Source organism: Anolis carolinensis, chromosome 3 (assembly GCF_035594765.1).
Source record: "Anolis carolinensis isolate JA03-04 chromosome 3, rAnoCar3.1.pri, whole genome shotgun sequence".
Lineage (NCBI taxonomy): Eukaryota > Metazoa > Chordata > Lepidosauria > Squamata > Dactyloidae > Anolis > Anolis carolinensis.
Genome location: NC_085843.1, coordinates 202,117,627 through 202,135,698, shown reverse-complemented (window position 1 = coordinate 202,135,698; position 18,072 = coordinate 202,117,627). Strand labels below are relative to the sequence as shown.

The 18,072-nt window shown below is 40.6% G+C and overlaps 1 protein-coding gene across 1 annotated transcript in view; it reads left to right on the top strand.

Annotated features, from left to right (window-relative positions):
- tcerg1l (transcription elongation regulator 1 like) overlaps positions 1–18,072 on the top strand; it is a 207,090-nt gene that overhangs the window by 132,846 nt on the left and 56,172 nt on the right. The window contains 1 exon segment of the mRNA XM_003218553.4: positions 17,130–17,221. Coding sequence (XP_003218601.1) covers positions 17,130–17,221 — 92 coding nt within the window.

Sequence of the window (18,072 nt, the reverse complement as noted above, 5' to 3'; positions counted from 1 at the left end):
TCTTTAAAACATCCTAAAAGCACCTTTTAAAACATCAGCAACAGAACTCAAAAGCCTGCCGAAACAGGTGTATCTTACATGCCCTGCGGAAGGCCAACAAGTCCCGCAAGGCACGAACTTCAGGTGGCAAGGTGTTCCACAGAGATGGCGCCACTACTGAAAAGGCTCTGCGTCTAGTTGCAGTTAGACGCAAGGTCTTAAAACTGGGGACTTCCAGCAGGTCTTGGTCCTCAGAACGGAGGGATCTCTGGGGTTTGTAAGGGGTGAGGCGGTCCCTCAGGTACATCGGCCCTGGACCATGTAAGGCCTTGAAGGTAAGCACCATCACTTTGAAAGTGATCCGGTGCTCAATTGGTAACCAGTGCAGCTGCCGTAAGATTGGTGTTATGTGGCATCTTATGGGGACTCCCGCAAGGAGCCGGGCAGCTGCATTTTGCACCAATTTGAGCTTCCGGATCACCGACACAGGAAGGCCAATGTAAAGGGCATTACAGTAATCCAGTCTCGAGATGACTGTAGCCTGGATCACTGTAGCCAGGTTGTCCCTAGATAGATAGGGGGCTAGCCGTCTAGCCTGCCGAAGATGAAAAAAGGCAGTTTTGGTAACGGCGGAGACCTGGGCCTGCATCGTCAGTGAAGGGTCCAAGAGGACTCCCAGACTCTTTACTAGTGAAGACGGGCGTAGCACTTCACCATCCAGGGTTGGCAACTGGATATCCCCACTGCCCGGTCGGCCCAGCCATAGGAACTCCGTCTTTGCTGGATTCACCCTCAAACTACTGGAACGCAACCATCCAATAATGGCCTCGAGGCACTGGTGAAAACTGTCGGGTACAGACTCCGGTTGGCCTTCCATCTTTAACACAAGCTGAGTGTCGTCAGCATATTGATAACACTCGAGCCCGAAATCTCGGACCAGCTGAGCAAGTGGTTGCATATAGATGTTAAACAACAGAGGGGAGAGAATGGCCCCCTGAGGAACCCCACAATGTAGAGGGGACCTCTCAGAGACCAGGCCCCCCCTCTCCACTCGCTGTCCACGGTTGTGAAGAAAGGAGGCCAGCCAATTTAAAGCTGTCCCCCTAACTCCAGCAACGGCAAGGCGGTGGGTCAGAAGATTGTGATCGACTGTGTCAAATGCTGCTGTGAGATCCAATAACACAAGCAACACCGACCCGCCCCGGTCAAGCTGGCATCGGAGATGATCTGTGATGGAAACCAATACAGTCTCTGTCCCATGCCCCGCACGGAAGCCAGACTGGAAAGGATCCAGTCCGTCTGTGTCGTCTAGGAACTGCTGCAGCTGCACCGCTACTGCCCTCTCAATCACCTTGCCCAGAAATGAAAGATTCGAAACTGGGCGGTAGCTGGAGGGAACCAAACGATCTAAATCTGGTTTTTTCAGCAGAGGAGAGACCACTGCCTCTTTTAATCCCTCTGGAAAGACTCCTTGCTCAAGGGAGCTGTTTATTATCTTCAGCAGCGGGTCACGTAATCCCTCCAAGCAGGATTTTACTAACCAAGAGGGACATGGGTCAAGGGAGCAAGTGGTCGGTCTAGCTGCAGCTATGAGCCTATCGAGACCCTCTGCGTCCAGTGGGATGAACTGGTCGAGGGTGGGCCCAGCAAGTGGCCACGGAGTCTCAAGTTCTCTCGTTGTATCAGTTGTGGCGGGGAGGTCCCGGCGTAGTAGTGAGATCTTGTCAGCAAAATAGCTTTGAAAAGCCTCGGCTGAAGGGGTCTGATCATCACTTTTTGGGTTGGTAGGAACCGTCGTTAGAGATCTAATTATTTTGAACAATTTTGCCGGGCGTGAGCTGGCGGACTCTATCAAAGAGGCATAGTATACTCTCTTTGCTTCGATGGTAGCATGCTCATAGGACTCCATAAATGCCCTGTAAGCTGATCTCGAAGCTCTGTCATGAAGTTCTCGCCACACGCCCTCTAGCCGTCTCTTTTCCCGCTTCATCGATCGAAGTTCCTCGGTGAACCAAGGAGACCGATTTCGGCGGGGTTGGAGAGGGCGTCTAGGGGCGATCTCGTCGAGTGCATTGGACAGCCTGATGTTCCACATGTCCACCTGCACATCGATTGAGTCGCTGACAGGCTCCAGATCCTTCAGAGCATTCTGGAACCTACTAGGTTCCATAAGTCTTCTTGGGCGAGCCCAAATCGGCTCGGCGCCCTTGCCAGGTGGGTAGGCATGCTCCAGCCTGACTCTCAGGGCACAGTGATCCGACCATGGAACCTCTAAAATAGAGGCTTGGGTCACTTGAATTCCTGCGCTGAAGATCAAGTCTAGCGTATGTCCTGCTTGATGCGTGGGCCCAGTACTGCAGAGCAAGAGTCCTAGTGTCTCCATGGTAGACACTAGGTCCATAGCCGCTGCTGAGCAAGAGTCCGTATCAGCGTGGACATTGAAGTCCCCCAGGACAACAAGTCTGGGGAACCTCAAGGACCACTCCGACACAGTCTCGAGCAGCTGGGATAGGCTGTCTGCTGGTGCACTAGGCGCACGGTACACCAGCAGAAAGGCCATGCTCTCAGGGGAATCCCACACCAGACCAACACATTCAGTGCCAGAGATGTCCACAACAGGAACTGCCCTAAGAGAAAAGCTTTCTCGGGAGAGCATAGCCACCCCACCCCCCCGCCTCCCACTCCGCATCTGGTGGGTGATTACATAACCTGGAGATGTTATTTCCTGGAGTAGGATCTCGTCCCCCTCTTGGATCCAGGTTTCAGTGATACACACTAGGTCAGCTCCCTGGTCAGTAAGAAAATCTCTGATAGTAGCAGTTTTATTCCTTATGGACCTAGCATTCACCAACACCAGGGTAGGAGGGGAGGAAACTGGTCGCCTGTCATAGGTGCACTTGGGGATAGGCCGCAGGTCAGAGGGGGGCCGAGTCTTCCGTCGACTCAGCCTCCCTCTAATATTCGGCCTGAGCCTACCGTCATATCTCCCCCTCCCAGAGATCGTAGGAATTCCCATACACAGACCTACTTCTCTTGGGGGCTCTACAGCAGAAACTAGGTGCCCAATGTTCGACTGGCCCCCTGAAAAGGAGGTGGGGCATGGCCAATTACCAAGTGGTCATAAATAGAGCCCTCAAAGTAATGAGGGGCAGGTGTAAAGGCCAGAACACCCAGCCAGCATTGTGGGTGGGGGGGTGATCTAGGGGACGTCAAGTCTAGGTTCCCTCGAGAGTGTTGGGATAAGTTCTTAACTCCACCACACCGGGAGGTCACTCTCTCTTTTATGTCCACAGTTCTGATACTCGAATCCCAGGTACTAGTGTTTTGGGGGCGTGCTCCCTTCTCCATATTAACAGATCTAGAACCACTTGGTGGAACATTGGCCAATTTGTGGGAGAAGGGAGTAGTTGCAGGTCTTGTCCGGTATATGCAAGTCACCATGTGATGATAAAGTAACTGCCTGCAGTTATACTGTATTATGATTTTATTATCTTTGTTCAAGTTCAACAGCTTGAAACGTCTATTCCCCTAGGTCCAGTCTTCTCCATATGGTTGATTGTTTCAGAGATGCTGATATACTGGAGTGTCTATATGGTCCTAGTGCAGCAAGCATAATCTTAACTGCTGGATACAGAGTTCCTTCCTGCTTCTGTTTATCAAGTACCTTAAAAAGCAGAAAAACACAATTTTTGCCTTTCTGGCAAAACATCAAGACTAAAAAAGGAAAAACCTTTCACTCCACTTTAAGTCCTTTTGTGAAGAGTAGTTGATGGCCCTCAAAACTTGTTTCTGGAAGTATTTAATTGCAGTGGTAGCAACCTATTCTTTAAAAATAGATATTGGGGACTTTGGAGGAGTCTGTGGGCTTAAGAATGACCTTGGAAATGGAGTCTTGTGTGGCTTCCGGGCTGTATGGCTTTGTTCTAGAATATAATGGCCATACAGTCCAGAAACCACATAACACTCCAGTGATTCCGGTCGTATAAGCCTTTGAAAAGACCTTGGAAATCTTTGTGCAGTTGAGAGTGGAGTACTTTACCCTTGCGATTATAGATTTCTAAGGATCATAGTCACAAATGTAAACTAAATATGCAGATAACCTATGCTTGGTCAAAAGAAAAAAAAGAGTTAATTTAATCTTGACATTACATTTGCTATTAGCTAGAACATTCCCTGTATAAAATACTGAATAGGTAGCACCCATTCAAATGTTAGGAATTATCAAAAAGAATTATTTCTCTAGATCTATCCACGGATCCATTTCTGTCCAGACTTAAAACACATCAGCAGACAGAAACCATTTCTACTTAAGCAACATAAACTATTATGATTATACTGGCCTGGATCCTATTGGTTGTTCCTAATTTAAGTATACCCATTCATCCAATTAATAATAATAATAATAATAATAATAATAATAATAATAATAATAATAATAATAATAATTTATTTTTATACCCTGCCTCCATCTCCCCGAAGGGACTCGGGGTGGCTTACATGGGGCCAAGCCCGGGTAAAAACAGCAAACCAAAATAAAATAACATCAGGAAATACATTAGGAAATTACTCATGAGTGAGTCAAGATAGGCAGCTCCTATTGAGTAATTGAGGCTACTTTAGTTATAACTAGACAATGAGATTCATAGCAAGATCTTTAGAACTGACATCAGCAGTGATAGCCAAAGTAGGAAATGAATGTGAATTCTTCCTCTTCGATCAATGGAAGTGGGTAAAGGTTTAGGGCATTTCAGTTTCCACTGTACCAGTGCACTGCTGCAAATCAAAGGCTTCCCATACAGAAGAATAAGTCATTGTGTTGAAAATGTGCAGTGGCACCATATTTATCATGTTGTGGAATTTTCTACTGTGCTAGCAACTTAAGTGGAAACAACTTGACAGAGAAGAGAGAATTGGCAGAAGCAGAGTAAATAAAGCGCCAAAGAAAACAAGTGCACATTTTCTCAATGTCTTCCTGTTCTGTAAGGTGTAAATAATTTCTTGAGCTACTGGGAAAGCTTCCTTTTCTATTGCAGAGAGTGGCATTTGAGAATGAATTTTCCTGTACAGCAACATGGTTGCTTTATTAGATTTTGCCATCCTGCTATTAGTGCTACACTGTGGCTGGAGGAACATTTTCAGTAAGATAAGAGCTGGATTTCTTTTGATCTTTCTATAGCATAAAATTATGACATAATATAAAAGACATTTTGTTCAATTTTAAAATGAGAGAATGATTAAGAGCGATTGAAATAAAAGCCCCCTTGGATTCTCTACATAGTAAAGAAGCTAGCTAGAAGGCAAAGTTGTAATGCTGTCACTCAATTAAATACAAGTCTATTTTTCAATGCCTCAGGCTTCACATAAGTCACCAAAGTGTGTGAAATTGGCTATGATCCAAAGTTTTAACTTTCCCCCCCATTAATAAATTAACTATCGTACTCAGCTTGGACTAATGTGGAGATCAGCATGTAGCTAATTATGCAGTTTCATATTTTACAAAATATTGTGATGTAGTTATTCTTTGGAGTTTAAATGTGCCAGAATAGACTTGTTGAGAGAAAAAGAGATTTTAAAAAGAAAATGGAATAGGATTGTCAGTAAAAGCCTGCAAAACTCATGCAAAGTTGAAATAAACAGATCAGTGTATTTGCTTAGTTCACAAATTGCTGCTTTGGGGTAGCCTGTCAGTTGTTTATGGTCACTTTTCAATTTATGATGGACCCATGAATTTCATAGGATTTTTAGGAAAGGCATATTCAGAGGTGGGTATGCTATTTCAGAGGAAGCCTGTCATAGTGGATACATAAAGGATATTTACATATTTACTCATCCTTGTCAAGAAAAAATGTCAACACATGGAAAAATATTTTCAGTAAAATGACTGACTGCTGGATTTATCACAATTCAGCACTTTTGAGGAATGGGGGACATTTGTGCAAAGAAAAAAAATCACTTGGTCCTCAAATTGCGTTTTGAACCTCTCCACAAATTTTTGTGCAAAATGAGAATTGTCTTGTACAATTTGTCGCAATGCATCCTGAAATGTCAAAAATAATTTGAAAATGTGCAAACATTCTTCTAACCTAGTTAAGTGTGGAGCAACTTTTTCAAATTATTCATTTTTGCACACAAAAATGTAATAATTGGCTCTTTCCTCATAAGCATTACAAATTATCACTAGAATTTAAGTTTGGAAACCCAGTGTGTGCAGAGATGTCCTTTGTTCTCATCTACAAATATCCCTTGATATTTTATTTTATTTGATTTTTGCTATTTGGTTATGTGAAGGAATAATTTATCTGGACAGCATAAAACTGTTCTCAGTACTGGAGAGCTTCAAGTTACTGATCAAATAATTTTAGTAGTAAAGAAACATACTCCTTAAAACAAAAGATAGCAGCAACAACTTGACAGTAGAACACAGCTGAAAATGAAATTTGAAAAAAACATTTTCATATGAATAGGGTGGCCAAGGTGAAAATGGAACGGATCCATAGTTGTGTAGCAGAGGGAATTTCAGTAGTTATCATGACAAGCAACACCTCCTGAGACTTCTTCACACGGCCCAAAATTCAACGGCAACATGTTTTTTGTACTTTCTCCATGGAGCCTGCTGGGGCAGAACTGTCTCAAAAATCTGCTGCTGCTGAAAAATTACCAGTGGCAGATGATGGGGTGCTTCCCTTCTTTCCATAAGGAAAAATGGGTTTAGCCGGCTTAAAGAGGCTTCCCCTTATGTGATGAGATGGGGGGAAGCTGAGACAATGTGTGTCGTGGGCCGACAAGTCCCCATGCCTCTGGGTGAGTGCCGCCAGGTTCACCGCAATCTTTGGCAATTCTCGGTGATGCGTGTGGCAAGGTCCCTGAAACTTTCTTCTCTAAACCACCATTCTAGTTATGGAACCTCTCTCCAATTTGCAGTTCATGAATAATACTTTACAGTTTTTTTTCAGACACAACAAATGAAGGTAAAAATGTTAGCTTATTCCTATTTCTAAGCCTGTTGCTAGTTGGAAAAGAGTACTCTGTAATGTTTTCTCCCTTTCTCCAAATTGCTTGATTTGCAAATCCCTTGCCAAGAGTTACCATGTTGCACAACACCCTTTTCCTTTAAATTTGGTCTAGTATTACAAACTGGCAATTTAAGGGAGCCAATCTAGTTCAGTATGCTGCCTGATCTTTCCCCTTCTCTAAGAAGGGGATAAGATCTGCACAAAAGGGTGAGACATTTGTGGTTTTGATGGTTAGGATTACCTGTGTTTCTGGTTCAGAAATCATTAGTCTAACTTCAAGTTTTCTATGTTTAAACTAGGTTTAATGGTCACTCTCTATATAGTCCAGAGAGTGACCGGACTGTGGTGCAGCCGGTTAGTAGCCAGCTGCAATAAATCATTATGATCATGAGTTCGAAGCCAGCCCATGTCAGAGTGAGCACCCGACCATTAAAATATAGCCTCGTTCGTTGTTGACCTAAGCAACCCGAAAGAAAGTTGCATCTATCAAGTAGGAAATTTAGGTACTGGCTATTTGGGGAGGCTAATTTAACTAATTTACGACACCATAAAAATCATCCAGCAGCATTTGGAATGAGGAAGTATCCATCAAGAACTTGGTGTCACAGTGGATGATAAGCAGCTGCTCCCCCTGTGGCTGGAATCGAGCATACTCTCAGTAAGCTGGAAGCTGGAGAAAGTTAAATTGTCTCGGTCTCTATGTTCATATGGCATTGAATGTTTGCCATGTATGTGTACATTGTGATCTGCCCTAAGTCCCCTTTGGGGTGAGAAAGGTGGAATACAAATACTGTAAATAAATAAAATGAATGAATTAATAAATAGTCCAGAAGGTGAAAATGTGTGGCTAAAGCATCGGCTTTTCAGGGAACTCATTCCCACAAATATTATTAATATACTGAAATCACAACAGAAATCAAAATTAATGAAAGCTTGCAAAAACTCATTCAGACATTTGTATATATATTAAATAAACGAAACAGGCCTATATAACTCTTTCAGACTTTCAATAGCCAGACATGTTGAGTCACTATGATATATCGTTTTCAAGGTAGAGAGGATTTGATGACACAGTCATCAAAGTTGGAGGCAGAGCTCAAAGCAAGGAATACTTTGGCATGTCAATGTGTGCTGTAGCTTGAGTCTTTAGACAGCAATTGAATAGGCTCAGCTCTGCTAGAACAGACAAAGCACCAGAGCCAATTATATGTGTGAAGAGCCATAGGTATAGGTTGATTTGAACATCTCTGCAACTGTTGTGAAATCAACGACTGTTAAAGGAATATTTCCTACAAGTAAAGACAACCTTTGCTTTTCCTTCCTCTCACAGACTCACTCACAAGCCAGGCACATTACAAACATATTACTCAAAAATGTTCATCAGTCACATGTTACAGTTTGTAAACCATGTATTTGCTTGTTAGTTGTTCCTGCTGTCTTGGATAAGGAAAGCAATGAGCATTTCTAATACCTTAACTAAACTGTAGATTAGTAAAATGGAGCATGTCAATAAATGTTATTGTGGTTTAAAAATACCCATAACTATGCCTGTGAGCGGGATTGCCTTTTGCCAGTGTAGCATGTTATTTTTTTGCTTCTGCAATGCCAAGCTTGCCTTGTTGAAGGACAAAAATTATAGTAAAACATATATATTATTTATATGATTAACACCAAGAATGATACAGGTTGACTATTTCTTATCTGGAATTCTGAAATCCTACAAAAACCAAAATTGTCCACATGGCTGGTTGAGATACTGAAACTTTTCCTTTCTGATGGTTCAATAGACACAAACTTAATTTCATGCACAAAATTATTGAAACCATTGTGTATAAAACAACTTTCAGGCTATGTATAAAAGGTGTGCATTAAACAAATAAATTACATGCTTAGACTTGGATACCATATTCAATATATTTCTTTACTAGCTTTGCCTGGCCACGTGTTGCTGTGGCTTATAGTTTCAGAGTGTTGCTCTTTATTTACTGTCCTGATTTTAGAGATTATATTGTTCTGTATTATTATATCACAGTAATTATTGCATATTATATTTATAATCTTATATTATCGGCTGAGAACTGAATTATATGAGGGCCCCTTCTTCATAGCTGTATAAAATGCACACTGAAGTGGATTATATGGCAGTGTGGAGTCCAGATAATCCAAAGCAGATAATATCTATATATATAAAAGGGTAATGAAATTTCGGCCTAGGACAAAACAACAAAACTACACATCCCAGAAACACTAAACTTGGCAGCACAACCCCTCATCCATGCCTCTACGTTCATACAACAAAAAGTAAAGAAAAATAAAGTCCTAATTAGAGGGAGAGGAATAATTGTTTTTATCCAATTGCTCCACCCACTTGGTCTCCTAGCAACCCACTCAGCCCAGGCAGAGTTAGGCCTCACTTAGGCCTCTTCCACACTGAGAAGGAAGTGAAGCAGTGTGTATTACCAAAGTCATTATTATTACTATCATTACTAAAAGGTTGCAGGTTTGAATTGGGGGAGTAGAGAGAGCCCCCACTGTTAGCCCCAGCTTCTGCCAACCCTAAAGTTCAAAAACATGCAAATGAGAGTAGATGAATAGGTACTGCTCCAGCAGAAAGGTAATGGCGCTCCATGCAGTCATGCCACATGACCTTGTAGGAGTCTAAGGACAACACTGGCTCTTCGGCTTAGAAATGGAGATGAGCACCAACCCCCAGAGTAAGGGGAAAATGTTTACCCTTTACCTTAACTACCACCAATTCCTCAATACTTTATTTCCCATACCACCATACTTCGCCACAGCAACGCGTGGCCAGGCACAGCTAGCAAGATTATAAATGGGTTATATAGCTGAGTGGAAGGGCCTTGAGTCTACACTGCCATATAATCCAGTGCAAATTAGATAATCTGTGGAAGAGGCCGAGGCCTAAATCTGCCTGTCCCCTGGCCTGAGTTGGTTGCTAGGAGACCAAGTGGGCAGAGATTAGTCCTCTAACTGGCAGCAATTGGATCAAAACAATTATTCCTTTCCCTCTAATTAGGACTTTATTTTTCTTTTCTTTTTGTTGTATCAACCTAGAGGCGTGGATGATGGGTTGTGTTGCCAAATTTCGAGGTTGGGGGGCAACAAGTTTTGTTGTTTTGTTGGTTGCCGTGATGCCATCACTCATTTTTATATATAGATGTATATGAGGTATGTGCGATCCAGAAAAAAAGCAGCAACACTACAAGAAACTTTCCCAATACACAGCACCCAGCACATGAACGCACATCAACACCTTGCCTTCTGCAAAGACCCCTCACCCCTGAACCCACTTTTATCTACAAATCATTATCAGAAGATGAACTGACCACCGCCCCATCACCATCCCCTGCAGCTGCTCCCAGCTCTTCATGTGAATTCCCTTGACTCTCCCTCCAATTCCTCCATCTCCTGTCAAGACTTAGATCCTATGAAATAATGGAATTTGTAATTTAATGAGATACTTAGAGTTGTCTGTGAGTGACCCCTATTGCTTTCTTTGAGGATGCCATAAGAAAGGGCTATGAAGATTAAATGAGAGTACCTTGGTGCTTTTTCATATATCATGTCCAGGGGTGGACATAATATGACCCACAGGCTGCATATAGCCCTTGGATCCCACTTTTGTGTTCCCAAAGCTCCCAATACGTGTGTGTGTGTGTGTGTGTGTGTGTATGTGTGTGTGTGTGTGTATATATATATATATATATCTCCAGTGTAATGTCTGGACATTTTATTTGCCTCCAAATAATAAAGAAAGTGCCCAAAGCTATTGAAACCCACATCATCACAGACTCCATGACACTTTGTGTCCCTCAAAGCCTCTATTTTCCTTAGTAGCCTCTTCCAAAATGGCAACACTTAATAATATGATATGACTTTCTGTCATCATTTTGAGAGCGACTGGAGAGGAAAATGAAAATATTTACATTGCTATTTGTACTCTTCCCCACCAAGGAATTATTAATGAATACTACACCCCACCCCAATACTGTTTCGCATCCCTGATTTAACTACAAATCCCAGGATTCCATGAGATAGAACTATGAATATTGAAGAAGTTCCAAAGTGATACCACTGTTGAGTACATATGCACCTTCTTGAAAAAAATAACTATGCTATGTTGCAAATGGTATTAATTTTTTAAAGTAAACTATTCTATAAATGAGTGCTGTCAGGATAAAACATCTGTCAGGGCAAAGGAGCAGCATGCTTTGTGTTGATTAGTAAATTGTAGTGATTAGAGAGGCCATTTTTACCATATGTAAGAAATCAGTTAATGTGTGTGTGTCAACTGCAAAATAAGATTCATGAAGCTGATTGGTTGAGCCATGTCTAGATAGCTGGTTAAGGCTGGGAGTTTTTGATACTGCTGTATCAAAAAGGCTTTGAGCTATGCAGGTTCAAAAAGAGAGAGAGAGAGAGAGAGAGAGAGAGAGAGAGAGAGAGAGAGAGAAAGTTTGAAGTGCACTCTTGCTTCATAAGCTGCTGGAAGAAATGTATCCACATGGCAAAGGAAAGACAATTTTAGATCTCATGAAAGGACATGTGAATTGGTGCAACTGATCACATTGTATATATGTTGTTCTGGATTTAAGGAGAATAAATTACTTGTTCTTTATTGTTCACGTGCATGGCACATATTTTCTTTCTCTGGTGCTTGGGGCTGTTTGGGTTGCTGCTGTTGCTGTGTCTCCGCTTGCCTTGCCTTTTTCCTTTTGTGCCTTGCCTTTCTGGTGAGGACACTGGGACTTGGATTGTGGGTTTTGGGTGGGTTTGGGGTTTTGCCTGGCTGCTTGCCCTTATTTTTTTTAAATCCCTTTCTTTGTTGGGTTTCCCTTCTCTGTTTATCTCACTGGCTCTTTCTGTATTGCCTGCCTCTGCCTTGGTCCTCCGTTCCCTTTGGGCTACAATAAGGATAGTGTTATTATGTTTAGTATATTTTTGAAAGCAAATACATTTTTGGGCTTTGTAATCCCCAAGCCTTGAGTGCAGCTTCACCTTGCTGGCGAGGTCACAGTGGTTTGGGGTTTTGCCTGGCTGCAGTGCTTGTCTTACTTTAAAAATTAAATCTGAGCGGGGGGCGAGCATCGGAAGCCCCCCCCCCCCAATTGCCACCAATGGCATGAACATGTTCATTTTTTTCATAAGCGAGGCAAAAATTATATTCATATAGGTGCCCCATTTTTGGAAATTCAAACAAATACGAAAATGAGACAAAACGAATGAAACTACACAAAACGAACAGCAATACCATACAAATGCACAACCTGCCCTAGATATCGATAATAATAACCTTCCCTACAACTGAAATATAACCAGAATCCCAGTCAATCTTACACTTTGGTTCTACTGCATGCCCAATCTATTTTGCACTGGGCTGTATCAAAGCTTTCATTGTTCTATAATGGTTCTATAATTATGACAAGGTGAAGGTGGATGAAAGCTGGACATCTGAAACATCAAATTTTCTATTCAATGGTGCAGGTGTTAAGAGATCCAAGAACATCCTGAAGAGTTAGGCAGCTACTCAAGGATAGAACAGAAGCCACAAAATCAGCCCTTTTTGTTTGTTTGTTTCCCTCCCTGACACATAATAGACCCTGTTTATGTGCTCTGAGACATGTTTGGTCAGTTCACAGTGAGCCATGAGTCATTTGCACTCTAGTCATTCTCCAGCCTCACTGCTTGTAACTCCATAGAATATAAGCATGCTTAGAGTACAGTCAGTCTACTGCATTAGTACGCTTCTCACAGCTGGTGCAGGACACCTAGAAACTCCTACTAGGAGTGTTGTTTTCATATTCTGCTTTCCAAAAGCATCTGATTAGTCTTTGCAAGAAACCAGGTGTGGAATTTTATAGTCTCCGGATATGATCCAGCAAGTCTTTTTATGATCTTATCACAGAGCTGAAGAAGAGAGGAGGGGCAGGAAAACATTTCTCTCTGTGTTCTACAGAGTCAGATTCAATACTGAAGTCAATGCTGTTGAAAGCACAATTCCCTTGTTCTCACGGCATTTATGCCATGATGAACTTAAAAGTGTTGAGCAGCAGCTGTCTCACGTCAAATTAAGCAGGGAAATGTTTGGCTTCCTTGCCAGCCTTATGTTTTAAAGGATTTAAAAATATAATGTATTATGCTTGGAAGTTCTTTCCCATCCTCTCACTAGTAACACTTTGGATAACACAGGATAATTTTGCAGTACAATCTCCTTTCCATCATCAAAACTGTAAAAGAATAACAAAACATTATAAAGCAGCTAAGTGTGTTGAGCAAGGATGAAGCTACTATTTCATAGAGAGGGGTAGCTGATGTTTGGTGCAGCAAAAAGATATTTTGGGGCAGAATAGCAACACCTATTGTCCTGGGGCTAAGTGACTTCAAATAGGATTTTAAAAACTGAATTTGCTTACTATGACATTGCCATTTGACTCTCCTGGAATTTATTATTGAATGATTCAGCTGGGTGCTTGTTAAATTACATGTGAACATTAGAAGGAAAATATTTTACGTATCCAGGACTACTATCTCCATTTAGTGCAACACCAACCTACCATTATCCTTGATATTTGTGATGCAATAAAACATTAAGTCTTCAGTCTCACTGGTAATTCTAGCTAGAGGAGAGCCATTTCATTGATTGCTGAATGGTAAGTCAATACTTCTGTGAATCCCTTTGATTCAATGGGTCTCTGCATTCTAGTTGGAGCTAGCCATTGGATTGCGGCCTAACACATTAGACAAATTTGAAAACTGGATAGAGAAGTAAGGGTTTTTTTAAAAAAAAATCCTCTAGCCACTTTTGGCTTTTTACCTCTTGCTGGTTGCTTCTTAGTTTTTCAAATTCTCTAGCTACTTAAAAGCATGCTTTTGTTAGCTGCCTAGGATAATATAAAAAAAGAGGTGGGATAAAAGTATAAAAATAAAGCCATTTGAAATTTGACATGGCTTCATCCCTTTGTTTGCTATGCATTTGATTCTTTTTTTATATAGAAAGTTGAGGAATATGTTCAAGTCTGTTGTTTCCAAGCATCAAGGGAAATGTCCACAGTCTGCAAAGCAGTGTGCCTGCCAACATTCTCTCATTGCTCTTGTCCCCACACTAATCTCCATTTGCAGAGCTAAAGTGAGATTAACTATCCTAGGAGCCAATTTCTAGTATCTTTTTATTTGCACTGGAAGTTTCAAACCTGTGAGGTTTCTTTGTTGTATGTACAGCTGGTCCATCACAATGGCAGGATTGCCCACAGCCACTTTCTCTTTCTGAGACAAGGGAGTTGGCCAGAATGCCACCTGTGAAGATGAGAAATGGAATTTATTACATTGATTCTTTTAAACTAAGCCACAAAAGTGAAAATCAATTATTTTACTGATGCCTTGAGAAGAATAAGTTGTCAGAAATGTGTACTGCTGGGCCTAATTATCATATTGGAAATATGTATGCTTCTTCTTCACATTTTCTTTTCTTTTCCTTTTTTTTCAATCAGAATTCTGTTAGTAGAACCATGCCAGTATAGGCAGTGGCAGCAAGACAAAAAAAAGTCCTCAGGAACTGTGGCTTTGAAGGGAAGAAGGTGTAAGAGAAACAGCCCCCTCAGAGTGAGCAGACTTTGTCTACCTTCCTTTGCCATCATGGCATGTTGCTTGAAAAACTATACGCAAATGTAGTGTATCCACAGGATTCCAGTGACAAAAGATACATCTAGATTTAATGCAGTTTGACACTACTTTAATTACCATGGTTCCTTACAATGAGGTAGCTTGGCAAGGCACTTTTTGACAGAGAAAGCTAAAGACTTGAAGAACTACAACTCGCATGATTGGGTAGCACTCATCCATGGCAGTTAAAGTGGTGTCAAACTGCACTAATTCTACCATGTAGTAACACATTTTCCTTTTGTATTAGAAAGCTTGATCTTTCTGAATATTAAGGTGTTAAGCCTGGTTCACACTTTTTGGGCTAAAACCACTTGTTTCCAACAATGGGGGTGTGGCAATGCAGCGTTTTGGCAATGCTGCACAGCTGCGGGAAGGGGGAATGGTTGACGACGGAGGTGGCAGAATTTAGTGTGGAAGGAGTTTCCAAGCTCATTTATTGCTATGATAAGTGCCTAGATTTGAATGGCGACTACGTAAGATGTGGTATTTGGGTGTAGCTTTCAACTGCATATGGTAAATGTTTTCTCCTATACTTTGTTCATTTTTAATTCCAAAATGTAATGTACTTTCTGGATAACCCTCATAAATAAATATCTAGTAAAGGTAAGGGTCCAAGGGGGCAAAAACTATATTTGAGTAATCAGTTCAAGCTTTTCAAACCTTGAGCAAGGAGCTCTCCAATACAAGGACAGGAGTATCATTGTGGCATTCTCCCTATTGATTGAGCTCAGCTCCCACCCCACCAGAGTTACTCATTGACCTATACCCACAGTTTTGTGGGTGCTGGAACATTTGGAATCATTATTTATTTTTCATTTTAATATCAATATTCTGTCTTTGAGTATGAAATATCTTATCCATCATTTTGGGATCCAGAAGAAATACACTGATGGTACCACCATGGGCATGTTTGTTGAATACCTCAAATAAGAAAACCTAAAGAGAAACTCAGTATTCAACAAAATTGTTCTGTACTTTCAGGCAATTATCTGACTTACAGCAACTACAAGGTGAACTTATCACAAGGTTTTTTGTGGCTTAAAGTTCATGACTTAGCCATGGCTACCCAGTGTGCTTTTATGATTGAGCTGAAATTTGAACTTTAGTCTTCAGAGTCATAGGCTCAAAAGAGTAAATAGATATGTTATATGGCATATATAAGGGGCATAAATATATACTATCATCAGACAAACAGATATAATAGGTACTTCGTCTGAATTTGATCAGAAGTTTGCAGGGTTTTCACTCTGCAAATAAACAGAAACCATGCCAGAATATCTCATACATAATTTCCTTGTTGCGCTTGCTCAGTGAGTTTCTTTCTGTAGTCATAGTTTCCAAGTCCACTGCTGTTTATGTTGTTACTCTGGGAACTTTCAATTACATTTCATATAAATCTTTGCTACAATATGCAAAAGTTTAAAATGTCTTTATGCAGAAATCCAGGGTCATTAGGCTGAAAATGGTAAAGGCACACAGCTTTATGAGCTCCCTATGACCTGTTGTTTAGAAAATCTTCCTCTAGAATTCTTGAACTGTTGAACATGTTTACAAAAGATAAAACTATCCACAAAACTGAGGATATATTCTCTGACAATACTGAATGTTGTTTGACTGTATTCTATCAAGTGCTGCAAAGGTATTTGGATACAAATGTTTAACACAAATAAACAAATGCACATATGCACATAAATGCATAACTGAAGTGGTTATTTTCAAAGGAAAAGTTACTACAGAATACAAAGAGTTAAAATACCATCTTCCTGCTCTTTACAACAGTTACATTACAACAGTTATAGCTGTAGCAGTGTTTTAGTTTTAGTTAAGCACTAAAAATGGAGTTGTTTCCCTTTTTCATCCCAAAAAATTAATCTTACAAGAAAATATATAGCTGGCCACATATTAAATGTGCTCTGATCCTTAAGGTCCATGAACCCACAACCAGCGAATGTAGATTTTATTGGTAACAAAAATATATGATTCTTCATTGGTGTCTCCTAAAGTGAGATTCATTATCCAGAGAACATGTACTCTTGACCTATCCCAGGGGTAATTCTATCCTTAACTTCTGAAAGTACATAATTAACAACGTGTAACATTTTAAACATTTATCTTCATGGTGAGTGCCAACCAGTGTAAAATAAAGTAATTTATTTTTCTGGACTATATGGCTTAACTTTGGCAATTCCAAGAAGAAATAGCATTTTGTGACATGTTTCATGACTATTGGATTTTCTTTCCAACATTTTTCCAGTGAAGTTTGGAGTACTGTGGAGATCACATTCTGTAACAGGAACACATCTTTCTTGGAAAAACAAATAAAATAATTTCATATGACTATCTAACAAGACTTCAATTTTTCAAGCTAAACTGAAAAAAAATCAAAATAAAAGAAAATGTTGAAAACTCAAATACTCTTATTGTTGCTCTTCTTTTTTCCAACTCTCTTACTTGCAGATAAACACAAAGAGTCTAACAGGACACCCTGTCCGCCAACCCTTATTTTACGTACTGAAATAAAAAATAGACCAACAGAAAATGAAGACAAGGTTTGTTCCACATTACTTTCTTCTAATCTGGGAAAAATCTTGATCTGCTGCAAAACAGAGGACAGGGGCTTGTTCCATAAAAGCAACCATATTCTGTAGTGGGAAAAGCACTGGCCCATTGCTGTATAGCACCATTCAAACATAAGTTGATGAGCTACAATTTCTATCAGTCATAACAAGTTTAGCTAGTTATGAGGAATGTTGGCTGTGAAAGGTGGCCCAGAATTTCTATTCCTGCTCCATCTGCTTGCCATAGCTCATTCATTCGTGAGCATATAATGAAAGGAGTAAGGAAGAGGAACCATAAATTCTAAATGATGCATCTTGACACTTGGAAATATGATAAAGACTGGGCTAGAGCAGTGGTGGGAATTTTTCAGTTCTTAGAACTACTTTTGAACAGCAACTTAAAGCAGCCATAGCCAACCCGGCCAGTGGTAAAGGATGCTGGGGGTTGTAGTCCAACAATATCTGGAGGGCCAGTGTTTGAGTAATATCTAGATTCCCATCTTTGGGCCAAAAGAAGAGAAAGTGAATGACTAATACAATGCTAATAAGGGTTCAACTTAGAGAATAAGTTCACTGACCACAACCTGAAACTGGCACAAACTTTGATGAAAAATGAACATACAAAAATAGTCTTTCATGAAAAGCAATATAATAAAAACATAAAGTTGGTTGGTTCTTTTCTGGTATAAATTCTACATTTTCTCTCTTAATACCTACATATTGTTAATGCTTTGCTGTTGCAGTTATTGTTATTTTAGTAAGTAAAAGAAACAATTACTTTCCTATTCAAACTATCATCTCTTTCCAATTTGGTGCCTCTATTTGGTTATACTAAGCCTAAA